The 18,968-nt window shown below is 36.2% G+C and overlaps 2 protein-coding genes, 1 long non-coding RNA gene and 1 other non-coding gene across 5 annotated transcripts; 2 read left to right on the forward strand and 2 right to left on the reverse strand.

Annotated features, from left to right (window-relative positions):
- LOC104762941 (GATA transcription factor 5-like) lies at positions 593 to 2,578 on the forward strand. The gene is made up of 3 exons (XM_010486359.1): positions 593 to 827; positions 1,203 to 1,527; positions 1,627 to 2,578. Exons 2-3 carry the CDS (start codon positions 1,222 to 1,224, stop codon positions 2,323 to 2,325), a joined length of 1,005 nt encoding a protein of 334 aa, XP_010484661.1. The 5' UTR covers positions 593 to 827; positions 1,203 to 1,221; the 3' UTR covers positions 2,326 to 2,578.
- On the reverse strand, positions 4,373 to 5,373 carry LOC104762942. The gene is made up of 4 exons (XR_763677.2): positions 5,015 to 5,373; positions 4,838 to 4,916; positions 4,703 to 4,738; positions 4,373 to 4,608 (listed from the first exon to the last, which is right to left on the reverse strand). It is a non-coding gene; the product is annotated as an uncharacterized LOC104762942 (long non-coding RNA).
- TRNAE-CUC lies at positions 9,691 to 9,763 on the reverse strand. The gene has a single exon. It is a non-coding gene; the product is annotated as a tRNA-Glu (tRNA).
- Positions 11,467 to 17,473, forward strand: LOC104762943 (kinesin-like protein KIN-7H). 2 transcript variants are annotated; one of them, XM_010486360.2, is made up of 15 exons: positions 11,467 to 11,987; positions 12,340 to 12,495; positions 12,935 to 13,159; positions 13,239 to 13,328; positions 13,418 to 13,518; positions 13,595 to 13,708; positions 13,791 to 13,872; positions 13,959 to 14,026; positions 14,125 to 14,190; positions 14,274 to 14,398; positions 14,648 to 14,984; positions 15,187 to 15,321; positions 15,395 to 16,552; positions 16,628 to 16,935; positions 17,031 to 17,473. In XM_010486360.2, the coding sequence occupies exons 3-15, from the start codon at positions 12,952 to 12,954 to the stop codon at positions 17,359 to 17,361; spliced, it is 3,123 nt and encodes a 1,040-aa protein (XP_010484662.1). In that variant the 5' UTR covers positions 11,467 to 11,987; positions 12,340 to 12,495; positions 12,935 to 12,951; the 3' UTR covers positions 17,362 to 17,473. The 2 variants fall into 2 exon arrangements, with proteins under 2 accessions (XP_010484662.1, XP_010484663.1); XM_010486361.1 differs by lacking the exons at positions 11,467 to 11,987; positions 12,340 to 12,495 and having other exon boundaries at positions 13,067 to 13,159; positions 13,243 to 13,328.

The raw sequence follows: 18,968 nt of genomic DNA on the forward strand, positions 1-18,968 counted from the left end.
TTTTGTAATCTTTTAAAACTCAAAAAATGTGAAAATCAAAAAACCAATGAGCGGGAAGGATAATTCCCCCAAGATGAGCGGCGATCAATGCGGTCAAGGGCAAACTAGGCATAACCCCGCTACTTTTTTTTCCACTTTTTATTTTTATTTTCTATCCTTATTTATTACTATTATTATATAAATAAAAGTAAAAACGAGTAAACAAATATCCAAATTATTTTAATCTGATAGAACAAAGGAAAGAAATTGCCAGCAGGATAAAATACGCTATCTCTGAATGACTGACTGACTCAGACTCAGTAACGAAGAAGAAGAAGATCTTATTTTTCTCTGTAATAATGAACAGTACCGTTTTTAGAAATATATTATTTATTTTGTTGTTATCTTTTGTGTATCTTTTCATTAACTTAAATACGCGTCAAGAATTTATACACAGAATCTACTGATAATACTCTCTCTCATACACATACACATACACATATTTTTATAGATTTATTGCCGCTTCTGTAATTTCCCATTCTTAGAAAAAATACTTTTCTGCCCCCCTCCCCTTTTATTATTTAAAAGAAAGAAAAAAAAGAGTGAAAGTAAAAAAGCGTTTTTTTTTTTTTGAGAGAGCGAGAGAGAGATAAGAAAAGGGAGGAGTTTTTAGTAGACAAAGGGAGAGGCTGAGATTACCAAATTGAATGCTTTACCAAACTCACATAACCATCTCCTCTTGACCCCTTTTTTTTCTTTTCTTTTAAGATCTTTTCTTCTTCTTCTTCTTCTTCTCGCCACCGCTCCTTCCTCCTCGTCTCTCTCGTTCGTTCTTATTCTGTCTCAAGGTACTTTTCCTGATTCCTCTCCTCTTGTGTTTGTCTTTTGTTTTAGGGTTTTCTTTCTTTCAAGGGTTTCTCTCTCTTTCTCTCTCTCTCGTATGTCTCTTGAATTTGTTTTTTTTTCATTTCAGTCTCGTGACTGACTCTGTTTTGTGTGGGTTGTTTTCGTAATTGAGTTTTCCGGTCTGNTTTTTTTTTTTTTTTTTTTAGGGGTTCGCAATTCTTTATTTTTATTTTATTTTATCTCGTTCTTTCTCTTGGAATCGGGGCAAAAAGGAACGTTTTTTTTTTACGTTTCGTTTGAAAAAGAATGTGAATTTATATTCGATATCAAAGATTGAATTCTAGTATTTTCCTTTTCTTGTTCTTGGTGTTGTTTAGGGTTTTTTCGATAGGAAAAATGGAACAAGCAGCGTTGAAGAGCAGCATCAGGAAAGAGATGGCTTTCAAAACCACTCCTCCGGTTTTCGAAGACTTTCTTGCCGTCACCACCGCCACCGCTCAGAATGCCGACGATTTCTCCGTTGACGACTTGCTTGACTTGTCTAACGACGACGTTTTCGCCGACGACGACACTGTCCTCCTCGACCCTCATGAACAACAAGACATGGCCCGTCACGAACTCAACGACGACGCTGACGCTCTCCCTCGTCGGAGCAACGATTTCCCCGGCTGTGACGACTTCGGTAGCGAACTCTCTGTTCCGGTAATTACTTTAATTGTTATAATATTTCGAGAATACTTTCTTTGATTTCTATTTTCCCTCTAATTGAGATTTTGTCTCTGTTTTTTTTTTGGGGTAAAGGCGGATGATTTAGCCAACCTTGAGTGGCTATCTCATTTCGTGGAGGACTCCTTCACGGAATACTCTGGTCCAAATCTCACCGGAACCCCGACTGAGAAACCTGCGTGGTTGACTGGTGACCGTAAACACCCTGTCACTCCTGCCACGGAAGAGTCCTGTTTCAAATCCCCTGTTCCGGCTAAAGCCCGTAGCAAACGTCACCGCAACGGAGTCAAGTCCTGGTCACTTGGTTCATCGTCCTCTTCCGGTCCTTCCTCGTCCGGTTCGACCTCCTCCTCCTCCTCTTCCGGTCCTTCCAGCCCGTGGTTCTCCGGCTCTGAGCTGCTCGAACCTATGGTCACGTCTGAGAGGCCACCGTTTCCCAAGAAGTATAAGAAAAGGTCTGCCGAGTCAGCTTTCTGCGGTCAGCTGCAGCAGCCTCAGCGGAGGTGCAGCCACTGCGGCGTTCAGAAAACTCCCCAGTGGAGAGCCGGCCCAATGGGAGCTAAGACCCTGTGCAATGCGTGCGGTGTCCGGTATAAGTCGGGTCGTTTACTACCCGAATACAGACCCGCTTGTAGCCCGACATTCTCGAGTGAGCTCCACTCCAACCACCACCGGAAAGTCATGGAGATGAGGCGGAAGAAGGAGCCAGCCAGTGACAACGATACCGGTTTAAACCAGCTGGTTCAGTCCCCACAAGCTGTACCAAGTTTTTGAAGAAATAGGGCCTTAATTAGAGCAGAGATTTAGGATCCGAACCGGTTCAGTTGTTAGCCCCAAGTTAGTTTCTCATTGACTTGTTCTCTTGTATATTACTTTCATTATTTTTAGCATTTACTTTTCCTTTCTTTTTTCATGCTAGGGAGTCTCGGTAAGTTCTTAGTAACTGATTAGGTCAAAAAACTCAGTTGTATAATACAACTTGTATTGTACTCTTTTTCTCTTCAATTTTATTCAGTTTAAATTTTCTCATTTCAAAGTTTCTGCGTTATGGCATGTTTACATATAGTTTTGATACGTTACATTCCGAAATTTAAAGATTACTGGGGATAATGTGGAGTTAATTTGAAACCGTTCGAATTGGTTTATAACTTTAATTGTAGGGGAACGCTGCATACTAACGCAATTAAATGGATGGACCAAACTATGAGTGAAATCATTACGTAGTGTTTCATGGACACGCGACATGTGGCGTTCGTTGTCTCTTTCTTAGTGTTCTATAGTCTAAATTTTTTTATAAACTCAAAATAACTTTTCCATTTTTTTTGGAACCAAACCAAAACTTCAAAACATGTCGTTATTGATATATTTTCTAAAACATTGTCTTTTGTTAGCGACTTTCTTTTAGTCTTTGTCTCTTCTTCTTTGATGCCGTGACTTGAACTCATGAAGTGGTAACCCTCAAACCAAACGAGCTACATGTTGTGGCTTCTTTTAGTTTTTAGTCTTTAGCTTTGATATCTCTGCACGTGTTCTTAGCGTATATCTTTCGGTCTATGCAAATGAGAGATAATAAATCGTTATATTCATTATTAAATCTTTTAATTTTGCTCATTGACTAATGTAAAAAAAAAAAAAAAAAATCACTTTTAAAGTTTCATATTTATAGACTATAGTAAATTTAGTATACATACGCTATTAAAAGAGGATGAGGCCTTGTTTGACGGCTAAAATGGTTGACTATAACTTAATTTTGACTTAGTAACATCAAATTCCGTAAATGAATATTCAATTTTTACAAATTTTAGTAGATAAATCAAACCTAGTCTTGACCAAAAAAATAATTAAATTAAAGCATTTTTTGTTTTGTTAATCTAACTCCTTTATAACACTTGGATTTTGTATTTGCAGAGTTTTTATTGTGTTTAACTTTTAACACTCCAAAAACAAAATCACGTAGTCAACTCACGGTATCGTCAAAAAATTATTTTGGAAATATAATTATCTTATACTTCTCAGTTTCTTTAATAATGTCATTATGACATGAAGCAATTCGGCACAAATTTTAAAAACTATTGTAATTTTCTACAATATCTTTTATAAATATGTTTAAATATATTTTAAATTAATAAATTGAAATAATATGGATTAAAAAATATTTCATCTTACAAATTGTATTGAAAATACAAACCGACATATTTTGTAAAACAAAATTAAAATTTTAAAACAACACTATTTTAAATCAAAAGAAATATAATGGAATGAACTATTTTACTTTCAAGAACCTTTATCATTTTAAACATTATTAAATTTATTGAGAAAACACCGACAATGTCAGATAATAATTATTGTTTCTACGAAATTGTTACAACCTATATTGAGTATTAATAAATTTATTGAATAATCGAGAAAACGGATTGGATAATATTTCTATGCAATTGTTAGTTCTATAAAATATACTCGTTGACCGTTGGTTGGGATTGCACGAGGTACCATATATCGTCTATGTATACAAATCTAAATTCAAAAATCTTTCAATTAAAACTTTAAGTTATTTTCTAACCATATATAAAAAATTGTGTTAGCAAAATATGACAGAACCAAAAAATCACTATTTGACTATTTGACTATTTGACTATTTGACTTCCAAACCACTCGTAGGCTTAAAAACCAAGCAGGAAACAACAGTACCAAAAAGAGAAAAACCTCTTTTACATCGTAGACCATCTCCAATAGAGCAACTCTCGTAATAAAACTAATCATATAATAAATATTAAACTAATTAAAGCAACCAACATAAATTTTAAACAAAATCAATCTTCCACTCAAAATTGCTTAATCTTTAAAATTTCAGTTCCATAAAAAAAAAAAAAGAAACAAAAGAGAATATGGATCTACTTCATTGCATTAGTTAAAAAAACTGTGGACTTTACAGTAAAAGATGCCATCGAGAGCAGCATATGAAGAGTGTGTTAATGGACAACCACTATGTGTACATCTGAAGCAAGTCTTGTGGTAAGATTCTTCTTCCATTGTCATCTTCTCTACTGGAGCCCTCGACTATGCAGATGATCACACCAAGAAAACAGATTAGAAAAAGATGGAAGAAATAACGAAAACAGAGGATTATATGTTGAAGAATTGTTGTTCATACCGTTTCATTCAATTTATAATTTCTCGGTCTTTCCCGCTGTAAAAGATCAATCAATAAGACAAAGTATCCACTAGATTAAAAGATTTCAACAAAAGATTAATAGAACAGAGCTAAAAAACAGAGGATTTGACAAACCTGTTTAAAAATTCTTGCTGAAATTTCCAGATTCTTTGAAGAGCTGTTCAAAATGAGTCTTGCAATACAAAACCTTTGCCTATGAAACAGATAAAAGAATTTGAACAGTCAATTCTAGCAAACAAAAGCATGATGTACTGAAGCAAGTCGATACAAACACTTGAGTACTTGACAAACCTGTGCAGCTAACTTCTGCACCTTCACGCTTTGTGCTTCATCTCCACACTTTTTCTCTTTTGCTGCAACATCTGGAACCAAAGATCAAAGACTTTGGAAATAAGTCCTGTGTTATGCAATACACCAAGCGTCAAACCTGGTAGTCCCCTAAAGGTCAGTCACCATCCGCAGTCGTTATTGTTCTCGGAGATCGATGGCCGTGAGATCTGAATAATCAGATCGATCCGAACATAAATCGGATTTTTATGGATTTGAGGTGGATTTGAATCGATGCTATGGATTTGGGGTGTGATGAATCGTCGGTTCCATTGAGGGAGAAGAGAGAGATAGTCGCGAAAAAGGGAAAGAAAAATGGGGAAATTTTTTTTTTGCCTTTTCTATTTTTCATTACTCAACCAAAATCTGACACGTATCGTATCTTAAGGGTTGCTAAAGGTTGCTTCCGATGCTTCGCAGAGAAACGATTCTCTCATAAATAGAGCTTTTTGATTTATTTTTGAAGTATAAAAATACTGAGCAACTCATTGAGGATCTCCAGTGGAGATTAGAAGTAATTTTACCAAAAAGAGGAATAATAATAATAAAAAACCGCATGGTTAGAACTTAGAGCATTTGTATTGGGAGGTTTTTTTGAAGCTCTTATATTTTTTTAGTATTAAAAAGTGTATTTTTACACATAAGAACTTTTTGTTTGTTAATTAAAATTATATTTCTCCAATGGTAAACTTTAAGTGAGGTTTTTAGTTTTGAAAAAAAAAAACCATCATATCTACAAAGAATCACATATATAATGCTGAGTTTTTAGTCTTAAGGCTATCTAAAACGATCGGTTGGTCATGTTATACACTCTCTCGACCAGCTTGGTTGAAATCAGAACGAGACAGTGAACGACAATGCGTGAAGTTTGGCTTCCGGAAGAAATCGAGCAGTTGGCCACACCATCGAACTACTTCCCTGGTGGACAAACAAACACTAGTTATTCTCTCACATCAAATCATTGTTCACAATAAAACCCGCCCAATCTCAAAACTAAGGAGCTTTATCACCAAGAATATTGCAGGACATGATATGCAGGTTGTTGTCTAATCTAAAAAATGTGTCTAAATATAGAATACTACGCAATGTTAAACGGATAAAGTGACCGCAAAGGACGAGAGCAACAATTACCACAAATTGTATATTTCACTAAGTTTCTGGATAAATCATTAAACCAAATCGATCATTAATTTATTACCTTAATGCCTCCCTGTCAGCAAATAAAATCCCATGAGCAATGTCAAATAACTTATCTTGAAAGTATTCATTTTATTCAAGATATACCTGTTGAAACAAACCTCTGTTTTTTTATCTCAAGTGCTAAAGACGATACTGCAGCAACCATCAAAGTGAGATCACGCATGGCAAGCAACCAAAAGAAACCTCTGTAAAGAAAAAACCCAACACGCCATATGAGAAAGTGCATCTTCATACCATAAACCATAAATGGTCTTGGGTTTTACCCCGTCATCACCATCTCCACAGATGCCTTTGGAGGAACCTAGAGACTTATCTATACCTTCTTATTGACTCAGCGGACAAGTAAAGAAGAAGCAAATTCGACTCAATGATTTCACGAACAATTTTATTCCTCCCCTATCAAACGCCCAAGTGAAAAACAAAGATATAAAATCAGTTACCCAGAAAAATCAACAACAATGACTTGCACTAATTAATTGAATAGGAAAAGAATGGTAAAAGACAATTCTAGATCATAAAGATCAGACACCCAGAAAAAATAATAAGAACAATACTAATTGTCCTAAAATTTACAAATGTCTCGGTATTTGATTGTTATGTCTTGCAAACATATTGCAAATGTCATCCAATGATTATACTTGTATAAGTTGGAACGTTTGAAGACACTCCCTTATCAGAAAGAGACAACCAAGTTTGAAACAAATCTCACCCCAACACAATACAACACAGCACAACACAACCCATATTGATGAATGATGAGTTTGAGACAACCAAGTGCATCCACATCCAACCCTTAATCAATTTCAAATGTGATCAAAAAAAATTGGGGTCCTAGCCGAAGAAGAAGTTAATTTCTGAAAATCAAAGAACCCTAATTTCTAAATCCTTACTAAACAAAAATTGATACAAAATTAAACACAAACGTACCATGGGAAAGAGATTGGTGATTGAACATCTCCGAATTGGTGAAGGAAAGACTCCAATTTTGTGGTCTCCGATTTCATCCGAATCGATTGAAGGAAAATCTCAATCAATTTCGCTACTTCTGTGGCGAGAGAGAAGGGAAAAAAAGAGTAAATGCAACTTTTTTTTTTTTAATTACACCCAACCAATTTTGAGCACGTCGACGTTTCTTAAGAATTCTTAAACGTCTTAACTAAGAGGCTCTTCTTAGTATTATTGCCAATTTTCATTTATTTTTAATCAGATTAAAGCTAAGAAAGAAGACTAAGAAGTCCCGATAAAGATGATCTTAGAACTTAGAAGTAATAACAGATATCTCTCTATATATATATATATATATATATGTTAGCAATATAAATTTTTGTTTACAGATAAGACCAAAAAAATTGCAAATTGTAAAAATTTGAAATGGAAAGCTTGGGAGTCACGTGATTGACATAGCCTACCCGCTTCATCCAACCACTTTCCCTTACCCCGAAGTCTCTTAAGTTTGCTTAACCATTTCATTTGACCTTTCTATAAATTTATAAATCGTCATGGTCCACATTTTCATTGTTCAAATCACAAACAAAACAAGGCTAATTTTTAGACTCACATTCATATATAAGTAATGTTTTTTCCCCGTTATTTTAAGATAATACTACAAAATATTGTTAATAATGGATGGGAGTTTTTCTTTTAGTTTCACAGAAGTTGAATTTTTGAGGTGTATGCCTAAATTAGAGGGGTCAGTGAGGGCGAACAAGACATGTGATGGAGCAACATTCTTATAGTCACATTATTTCTCCTCGTTCATTTGACGCTTCGTCTAGTAGAATATTACCACACACCCCATAATGGCATATGACTCTGTAAGACTACTTTCACGATATCCTTGCCATAACAATGGTCTTTGATGAGACTAAACAACTAAACGATGAACCCACCATTAATCTCTTAACTCTTAACCATCGTGACCATATTGATCTGCTTCCTGTTTTTTGCATTCAATAGTTAAGCAAATGGTAGACTAATACTATTCTTTTTGTTTCATAATACATGTATTAAAGATTTTCTCACATATGTTAAGAGATTAGTAAACTATACAACTTTTTCTATTGGTTATTTGGTAGGACATTAAAGTAGTAAATATAAAACTACATATTTTATAAAAGAATTGTATTGCAAACTTAAAAGGATATTTTAATCTAACACGAAAAATAATCCTAAAATAATAATTGATTTGAAAGAAAAAATACAATGAATTTGAAACGGAGCGAGTAGCAAGCAAAAACGTCATTTATTCTGACTTTCTGAGTCAGTGAACCAAAATGTTTAGGCTTAGTTAATTTCGAGTACAGTATTCGGTATTCCTCGCGGAAAGGATTCAGAAAAATGTTAGTAACACAACAAATTCATCATAAAGTAATATTTTCGTTCGTCGATTAAGTTAAAAATAAAATAAAAATGGAGGGTAGGACAAGTGTCACGTGCTTTACAAATCGTTCATGACTTCGTTCACGTTCCAACTCTCTTGGAGAAAAGTATGTCTCGTAAAGATTGATATTTTGGGATATTCTTTTGTTCTATAGAAATTGATGTTTTGTAAACTTCAAGAAGTAATCATTGAAAATATTCAAAATTTTGAATTGTTATTGGTTTAAAATTAAATAATATCTCTTTAGTCAAAAAAAAAAATATATTTAAACTCAGTAATCATTGTTTTCTTAAAATGTATAAAAACTTTTAAACATTAATATTTACGAGAGAAACTATATCATATCTCGAATTTGGGAACTAGCGATGAAGACAGACTATTTTTACTATATTTGAGTCACAAGAAGCTATGTACGGTATAACATCTAACTTTCCAAATTTAGGTACACAAGTATTATTGCAATTTTTTTTTTAATGAATTTTCTTATGTGAATTGCCTATGGGTTTTATTACATGACTGTAGAAGTCACATGAACCTGACATGTAATTTGCGTTAATTAACAATGTACATTTAGATGTTAGGGTTGGTCAATGACGGTATTTAATAGATAGAGTTAGAATCAAATTGTTTGGTATATGGGTGACCCACCTTTCTCATCAGTATATGAGACCCGCATTATCTGTCAAATTCAAATGAACAGTAATGTATTAGATAATGGTATCAATTTTCTAGATGTAGTCTAGCTAGTATATACTGGAGCAGAGACAAGCGAGAGTGTACCGAACATATGCCTAACAAGTTGACTTTAGAAGGAACCGAAATACTACGTCAACGTGTACGGTCTCGGCTTTTGCATTCCCAACGGCTACTTCTGTGGCACCCTAAAATGGGCTTAGCTGAATGAAATTGAAACCCATCAACGAAACAATCGATAGTGGGAGGAGGAGGAGGGGGCTGGGGGCCTATCAAAATATATATGTGGAACGGCTAAACAACGTTATTTATGTTGTTGCCATAAATGGAACCATGGAAGGGGAGTAAGAGATGCAAAAAAAGTAAACTCCGTTGCCGGGACTCGAACCCGGGTCTCTCGGGTGAGAGCCGAGTATCCTGACCAGCTAGACTACAACGGATTTGTTAATTTGTAGTATAGACTATACTTAACTTCAAAAACTATTTGCGGACATTTTTATATTCTCAATTAAGCTGCTTTTTTTTTTGGATTTGTACCGTTTCCACCATTTTCCTTCTATATGTTTAATTTATCGTCTTAGCGCTATGATATGAGCGACGTGAGTAGAGCAATAGTCCCTAGGGTGGTAACTCACAAACGCATACCTATGTTTTTGATATAGAAAAGGACCAGCGTAGGTCCAAAAACAGAAAAGGACCAGCGTAGGTGGGTCTCTTCCGTTGACGTTAGTGAGGCCCAATATTTGGACTTTTATTCTTAATTCTGGGCTTTTGTGACGAGAGACGATCCTTTTGTGACGATAATGTAGAAAAAAAGGTAGTATAAAAGAAGAAGAAAGAAAAAAGAAGTAGAAGCGTTGACTTGTCCGCATGATCATGTGACAATCGCGCTCATAATTGAGAAACTGTTGTTTGGTTTTGTCCAGATCCACATCATGTGCATGGCCCTCTAATTGATTTATTAAAAAACTGTCTATTTAATTTCCTACTTCAAAAGATCCAATTTTGTAAGTGTATACATTCACGGAATTATAGAAGGATATTAGAAAAATGGCCCATCATACCTACTTGTATTAAATAGTATAGAAAAAAAAAAAACACAAGTCTCTTGAATATACTCGAACTACCGACCAAGCTACACTAGTATCGCGCCAGTATTCATGCATGAACCCGACATCTGTATCCAATAAATCCATCCCAATTAATACTAATGTGTTGGAAATTTTACCCTTGGGGTTTTTATAGCAACTCTTATTTTCAACAAGCGATAAAGCAAAGCATGGCATACAATAATTAAAAATCTTACACTATATGCTTTTTTTTTGTTTGTTAATATATATGTTCCACAACGTAAATGTGTGATTTTCATCAGATTTGGAAAAAGGAAATCATAAAACAAATCTTATCTAAACATGAATATGGGGGAATGCATATATGAATTATGTATATCGAAGTTGGCTCAGTATATAAATAAATGTAGTTATTAGGGTGTAAGTNAAAAAAAAAAAAAAAAAAAAAAAAAAAAGAGAGCAGAGCACATGCATTGCCTCAGCGATACACACATAAATTTATTTAAAAGGCACAAAAACGGAACGCCCATGTGCTGTGCTGTGCTGTGGTTTTGCTTTTTCTTTTGCCTTTTATTTTTTTTTGTACTCTATAAGTATAAACAGTACGCTCCTTAACGATAATAATTAAAAGGAAATGCAAACTCAAGGTAAGGTAATGATGTTTGTTGGTAAAAAAAAAAAAGAAAAAAAAAAGAAGAATGAATGAATGAATGAAGCACAAATATATGCTTGCTTGCAAAAGTAAAAAGAAAGTTTGATTGCTATTGTGATTGTACAGTATTTTTGTTGTTGTTGTAATATTTGAATTTATTAGTAATGACGACCTATAAGCCAAGTATAAACTGTAGTCTCTCCTTAAGGATAATACTTAAAATGAAATGCAAACTCAAGGTAAGGTACTAATGATGTTTGTTGGTAAAAAAGATTTGCTTGCAATTGCAAAAGCATAAAGAAAGTTTCATTGTGATCGTGACTAGTCACTAAGATCGAAAGGTGATTGATTAGCAACATGAAATGGTGTAGTAGTAAATTACTAGTCGTTAGTTAGAATAATTTATTTAATATATAGTAGTAACTATGAGATAGCTTCCAAGAGAGAGTATTTATTTTGTGGGTGAAGGCGACATTCATTAATGTTTAGGGAATTGAATTGAAAAAAAAAAAAAAAAAATGTAGGGAATGAGAATCTGATTAACAACAGATTTGGGAGTGCACTTATTAGTTAGATTAAGAGGCATTGAAGGGTACAAATTAGTAGTGTGAGTGTCTCTGCTTTCTTTAGCGCGGCAGTTTGGAGAGAGAGAGAGAGAGAGATGATGAAAATGCCAGATTGCAAAATTCGCTGAAACGACGACGATTTTGCGCAGAAAAACGCCATAAACGACGAGAGAGCAGCTAGCTGTGCATTTCAATTTCCTCCGAATTTCAAAAGACAGAGAGACTTGGGGGGAAGAGAGAATTAGTCGCGGCGCCGGGTTCCTCCCAAGGGATCTCCTCTTCCATTTCTTCTCGGTACGGTTACGGTAGATGGGGATTGGGGAGGGGAGGAGGTTTATGCTTATCGGGAAGCTACGCACGTACACGCTCCTTTGAGGTAATTAAGAAATTTTGAATTGAAATTGAAATGCAGGCTTTATTTATTTATTTTCCGCTTCCGGATGTTTGCTTTATTTCTCTCAACAACTTTCATTAATATTATTTTTTTTGACTCTTGCTTCCTCCTCACCCGAGATGAGATGAGAATATGAGATTGCTTCTCTTTTTTTTCTCTCTCTTTTTTTTTTCCTGGTTTGGTTTGGGTGTTGTTGTTCTTCATGCCCTCACAATGCATCCCACATTTTCCTATGATTCTTTTTTTTTTTTTGTTTGTTTGAGAAATTTATATATGGCTAAATAAATGCCTAACTGTAATAAGTTTTTCTCTGTTTGTTTGTATTTGGACGCAGGTAAAGTAAGCCAAAGGTAGGTGTAGGTTGGTGTCTCCGAAATAATTCACTGCACATGGACTTGTTGAACTTGGAGTTACCCAAAGATTCCTTTCAGCTAGCCAGATCGAACATTCTCTCTAAGATTTAAGGGCCTTCTCTGATATCTTTTCCAAGGTAATTTTTTGATTTCCTTCATTACTTTATTATAATGTTCTTTTGGTTTCTAGCCATTATGATACATTAGTTAATGCCTTAGGCTTCTTGGCACTTCTATGCTTGTAGTAACAAACCAACACTTTGACACAGACTATTTCTTAGGGGACCCATCTCCACATTATATTTAACTCCATTTCCTCTCCTCTTACTGCATTTTCTTTAAAAACTTGTGTTTGTCTCTGTCTTATCAGAATAGACTGTTTTTTCGACTTTGCTTTGCATTCTCTCTGTTTATTACTATTATAAAACGTGGTTCTTTGACTCGACTTTCTTGCTGCAATGATTGACTTGTTGCGACTATTATTTTAGTTTGTCTCTCTTTTTCCCCACTTAATTTGCTTCTCTCTCTCTCTCTCTATATATATATATATATATATATATTCTTGTTTTCTGTTAGGGTGGAGGTCGGGTAGAATGATGGCTACAGAAGATGATCAGATGCAAGGACCAATCGTCAGTGAGGAAAAGATTTATGTTTCTGTTCGTATGCGACCTTTAAACGACAAGGAACGTTTAAGGAACGATGTGCCCGACTGGGACTGCATCAACGATACCACTATCATTTACAGGAGCCATCTTTCTATCTCTGACCGTTCCATGTATCCTTCTGCTTACACTTTTGGTAAGCCATTTTGGTCTGCTTCTCTCTTCCCACCCTTCCTTCACTAGACCTTACTGAGCCTTTTCTCTCCTCCCTCTAGACAGAGTGTTTGGCCCTGACAGTTGTACGAGGCAAGTGTATGACCAAGGGGCCAAGGAAGTCGCTTTCTCTGTTGTCACTGGCGTTAATGGTATCTCACCCTTCATCCCTGCTTTTTTTACTCTTTCTCTCTCGCTCTCCTTCTCTTGCATTGCATATAACTCACATACATGTTTTTAGCTAGTGTATTCGCATATGGGCAAACAAGTAGTGGAAAGACTTACACTATGAGCGGAATTACTGATTGCGCCTTGATTGATATATATGACTACATTGGCAAGGTAAAGCAAAAATACATTATCCTAAAATCTTACTACTTCATTTTCGGGACTTGTAGTAATTATTTACTTTCTGCAGCACAAAGAAAGAGAATTCATTCTAAAGTTCTCTGCCATGGAGATCTACAATGAGTCTGTAAGAGATCTCTTAAGTACAGATACTAGCCCACTCAGACTTTTAGATGATCCTGAGGTATATATAGGATCCTTTCATTTTTTACAAATGATCTTTTTTTGCAGTCAATCTCTCATGCTGGCCAATTTCTTTTTGACAGAAAGGGACAGTTGTTGAGAAACTCACAGAGGAAACTCTGCGCGACTGGAATCATTTCAAGGAGCTCCTATCTGTATGCGAAGGTAAAGATCATCCAAATTGGTATCTCAAATCTATACTAGCTAGAGATGTGTTGCAACAATATTGACAAATGTCTAACCATTTACAGCACAACGGCAAATTGGAGAGACAGCTCTAAATGAAGTTAGCTCCAGGTCTCATCAGATTTTGAGATTTGTAAGTCATTTTGCTGATTTATATTTATGGTTTTAACATAGCCTTCTTCATGATGTTTTTTTTGAAAATTTTATCTTAGTACTCCTACCTTCTTACAGACAGTTGAAAGCTCGGCTCGTGAATTTTCCACCAATGATAAGTTTAGTACACTTACAGCGACAGTGGTACATATCTTTGAACCTTCCATCAAATAATATACTAAAACTTCAGTTGAAGGGGATTTATTAACAAACTACTTGTCGTGCAGAACTTCATTGATCTTGCTGGAAGTGAACGTGCATCTCAATCATTATCAGCCGGCACAAGGTTAAAAGAAGGTTGTCATATAAATCGAAGTTTGTTAACACTGGGAACTGTGATACGTAAGCTAAGGTGAGATTGTAAGCACTTAGCTTCCACAACATCTTCTTTGTTGTGACAATATATGTTCTTTGAGCTTAAAAGTAAATTTCATGGTCTACTAATCTGTCTGAGTTCTCTGGCTCAAACATAGGCTTATACCTGTGATCACCTTTTTACCTTGTTTATGTTAGTTTGTTGTATTGTTCTTTACAACAAGGCTCCTTCTTTTTTTTCTTCTGATCCATTAGCTTAGTAAGTTATGTGGTTTACTTCATGCAGTAAAGGAAAAACTGGGCACATTCCATTCAGAGATTCAAAACTAACACGCATACTTCAGTCTTCTTTGGGAGGAAATGCAAGAACTGCCATTATTTGCACTATGAGTCCTGCGAGAATCCATGTTGAGCAATCCAGAAACACACTGTTGTTTGCGAGCTGCGCAAAGGAGGTGACAACAAACGCACAAGTCAATATTGTCATGTCTGATAAAGCTTTGGTAAAACACTTGCAGAGGGAGTTGGCTAAACTGGAAAGTGAGTTGAGAAGCCCTGGCCAGGCGTCGATTGTTTCTGACACAACTGCATTACTGACGGAGAAAGAACTCGAGGTTGAAAAGGTAGCTGGATGTACTTCAATCACCCTTTTAAAATCTTAAGAAATAGGTTGTACCTGACCTCACTATTATATAAATCATCTTCTTTGGACTGCCGCTTAATACTTTTTCCCTGCGTTTATTGACTTGTCTTGCTCACAATCACAATCTAATTGACCTATAGTTTCCTGGAGGTTTGACTTATGATCTATCCTATTCCTTACAGCTAAAGAAAGAGGTATTCCAACTAGCCCAACAACTAGAGCAAGCTCGTTCCGAGATTGAGGATCTTCGACGAATGGTTGGAGAAGAAAATCAACGAGAAAAAGAGGCACTAGCAACAGAAACAGTAGAGTTAGATGTATGTTATTATCTCTTGTTAATAATTTTACTGAAAGCCTTTCAATGCCACTTATTAATTCGTTTCTTTCTAGGCTCTTCTGGAACATCAATACCCCAAGCTGCGAGTGCGCAGTACATGGGACTCTGAAAATACAACACCACTGAGCCCTATATCAGCTCACCGCTCCAGTATATCTCCACGATCAACTGAATACAGTTATGAAGAGAATGTCTTCCAACTATCAGATTTTAGGATTGACTCTACATCAAGTAGTCCCCTTCAACAGCTTGCGTTTGTAACTTTTTTCCCTAAGGTTCCACTTGATATTCACGGGACAGAAACTATACACCAATCTCATGTTCACATAGAGGAGATTGCAGATCAACCTCATGTTCATGAGGATCCGGTTGATGAAATGGCTGACGAGAATTCTTCGGAGGATAACTGTAGGGAAGTTCGGTGCATAGAAACAGAGAAGTCAGATATCACTATAAGTCCAGAGGAATATATACCCGAGAGCAGTCCAGGCAAATGCGAGGCTGTACATGTACAAGAACCAGTATGTGTGACAGAGCCAAAGAACTTACAACTCCCCACAGAAGTTAAAAGCGAAGAAGAAGAAAGGGTAAAGGAAGTCACCGGTGCCTCTCCCCAACCAAAACAAGAAAGCTATCTCAAAAAAACTCCTCAACTATGTGATTTTGAATGTTCTCCTGATAATTTTGATACAAGCATCTCTAACCTGAGAAGAATCCCGACGCCTCGAGAACTTATCACTCCCTCTCCTGAAAAGCCTTTCTTTTGGAATAAGGATAGAGATTCACAACCGTTAGCAGGCATGAAGCTGACTAGAAGTCAAAGCTGCCGAGCAAGCTTACTATGGAGCTCTTCGTCCTCTTGGGTTGAGAAAGATGCTGATACACCCCCAAGCTGGTACGAGAAAGAATTTGTCAAAACAGCTGAGAGAAACCTGGAAATGTGCGACATCAAGAGCGACAGGTTTCTGCAGGATGAGTTTAGCGGGAGGAGCATGCCAACAACTTGGTTTGAGGGAAGTTTGAGTGACACTGAAACGGCGCATGCTGCTTCGCATGGTATCAGTAACGAAATGGATTCGCCAAATGAATCACTGTCCCGGCCATCTGATGCTTCTGTGTTTGAGGTCCAGACAAGTGGTAGAGCTTCAATAAGCCAGGACAGAGCAGAGGAGTCTGCTGCTCAAAAAGACAAGCAAATCATTCATCGCTCGGTTAGTTTTGCTTAACTTGCTTACATAATTAAAAATCACTCAAGTCAGTGTGATTGAACTGTTCATTGTGGGCAGATGGAGGAAATGGAACAGAAGTTCTTGGCCATGAGTTCAACAAAGAGTTTCAAGGACGCAGCGATGGACCCAATACAAGACTACTTAGACACGCCCTTGAATTGGCCGGTGGAGTTCAAGAGGCTGCAGAGGGAGATAATAGAGCTATGGCACGTGTGTAACGTCTCTATGGCACACAGAAGCTACTTCTTCCTTCTGTTCAGAGGAGATCAGAAAGATTGCTTGTACTTGGAGGTAGAGCTCCGGAGACTTAAGTACATCAGAGAATCTTTTGCTCAAAATAGCAACGATATGACCCTCAGCTCCTGGTAAAACTCGCAAAGTATTTTGCTTTATCTTAGTTAATAATAATTTTTAGGTTTAGTAAAACACTCAAGTAAATATTTATTATTATACCAAGCAGCAGGAGGGCGTTGACGAGGGAGAAGTATAAGCTGAGCAAGCTGATGCAGAGGAAACTGTCGAAAGAAGAGAGAGAGAACTTGTTCTTGAGATGGGACATTGGGCTCAACACGAGGCACAGGCGGGTCCAGCTGGCACAGCGGCTCTGGTCGGATTACAAAGACATGGGTCATGTCCGAGAGAGCGCCTCCTTGGTCGGTAAGCTACATGGGTTCGTGGACATGAATTTGACTTCCACAGAGATGTTTGGCGTCAACTTTGCTTTCAGACCACCTCGTCCTAAGAAACCCAGTCTTTGGAAACGCAGCGTCTTGTCCCTCTCCTTTTTGTAAACTTAACTATAATAAAAAGCCCACGAAAGAAACCTCTTTTCTTTGATTTCTTGTTCATTAAAATCGTCTCTAACCAATTAGTCAATGTGAGCAAGTCTAAGACCATATCATACATACGTATCATATATTCCTCATTTATTTATTGTCTTTTCTATAAAAGGGAAATATACAACGACCTGACGACAACCTTCCGAACACATTATAGGCCCAAAGACTAATCTTCTGAAATCGGAAAAACCATGTTAAATTTTGAGCCCTGTGGCTAATGCTATTCGAATCCAGGTGGCGGGACTTTTCTCCCTTTACCACTCGACCAAAGCGACTTGGTTCTTTTTCTTTTTTTAGTCAAACTTCGAACACATATCTTGTAGTTCAATGTTTATATAAGATTCATGCAAGTCTTTTTTTATCTCTATTTACTCCAAATCACTTTTTACATATATGACCTTCTCGCTGACGAAAAGACAAGAATTTTATCCATTTTACATTAAGCTATCGTATACTAGATCGGATCATAGCTTCCTCAACTAGACTTGTAGGTTCAATTCATACATCAGTAGTATATATTATGAATTGTAGTGTATAGGCGTGAGATCAAGTGTGAGAGAGAAACATGTAGTTGTTTTGCCAAACACAGCGATCAGAGTGTTGACACGAGAACTAACGACAAACAGACAAAAAAAAAGGTTTTACATCAGCTCATTTTTACCCATAACATAACGTCATACTGCAATTGAAAATGTGGCACTATATATATATATATGGACGTTAATATTCAGTTTTTCCAGTAGTCATATATTCTTTTGGAGTACTGTTTTAAATATATATTAAAAGAAATTTTGGAAAAAATGATAGAAAATAGAGAATACAGGATTGAAGAAGGAAACATCATTTGGAGCATGAAGTAACACAAAACAAAATGATGATATATACAGCTTCTCTCTCCCGTTTCTCCCAAAACGGAGCCACCCACCTTTTTTTATTTCCTTTGATCTCCATTCTAAGTTCTAACATAATCATTACACTTCGTTTCATATATATATATATTATATAATTGATTCATATCTTCTAATATATATGCCTACTATTTTTGTGTATCTTGTATACATATAAATGTGCATATGTATACACTACACACACGCATAGAAAGAGTGATGGTGAATTACGCCAACGCGAAATGAGCATATGATTACACTCTGAAGTGTAAACGCACACATGTCGTCGTTCAAGTGGACGGTCCATATCTCTCTTTTTCTACACCTAATTAACATCTTCAATAAGACTCTCACTTCTATTGTTTTCCCCTTGATAGAGTCGGTCGGGTTTCTTCTATGATCGATCTTTCTAAGATCAAGAAGAAACCGCAGCAAAATAATAAACCCTAGAAGGTTATAATTGTCAATATGATGAGGGTGGATCAAGAGTCGTCTAGTATTCCGCCTGGATTTAGATTTCATCCGACAGATGAAGAACTTGTCGGATATTATCTCAAGAAGAAAGTCGCCTCCCAGAGGATTGATCTTGACGTTATAAGAGAGATTGATCTTTACAAGATCGAACCATGGGATCTACAAGGTATCTCTCTCTCCCTCTCTCTATATACTTAT

The sequence above is a fragment of the Camelina sativa genome, chromosome 18, assembly GCF_000633955.1.
Source record: "Camelina sativa cultivar DH55 chromosome 18, Cs, whole genome shotgun sequence".
Taxonomy (NCBI): Eukaryota; Viridiplantae; Streptophyta; class Magnoliopsida; order Brassicales; family Brassicaceae; genus Camelina; species Camelina sativa.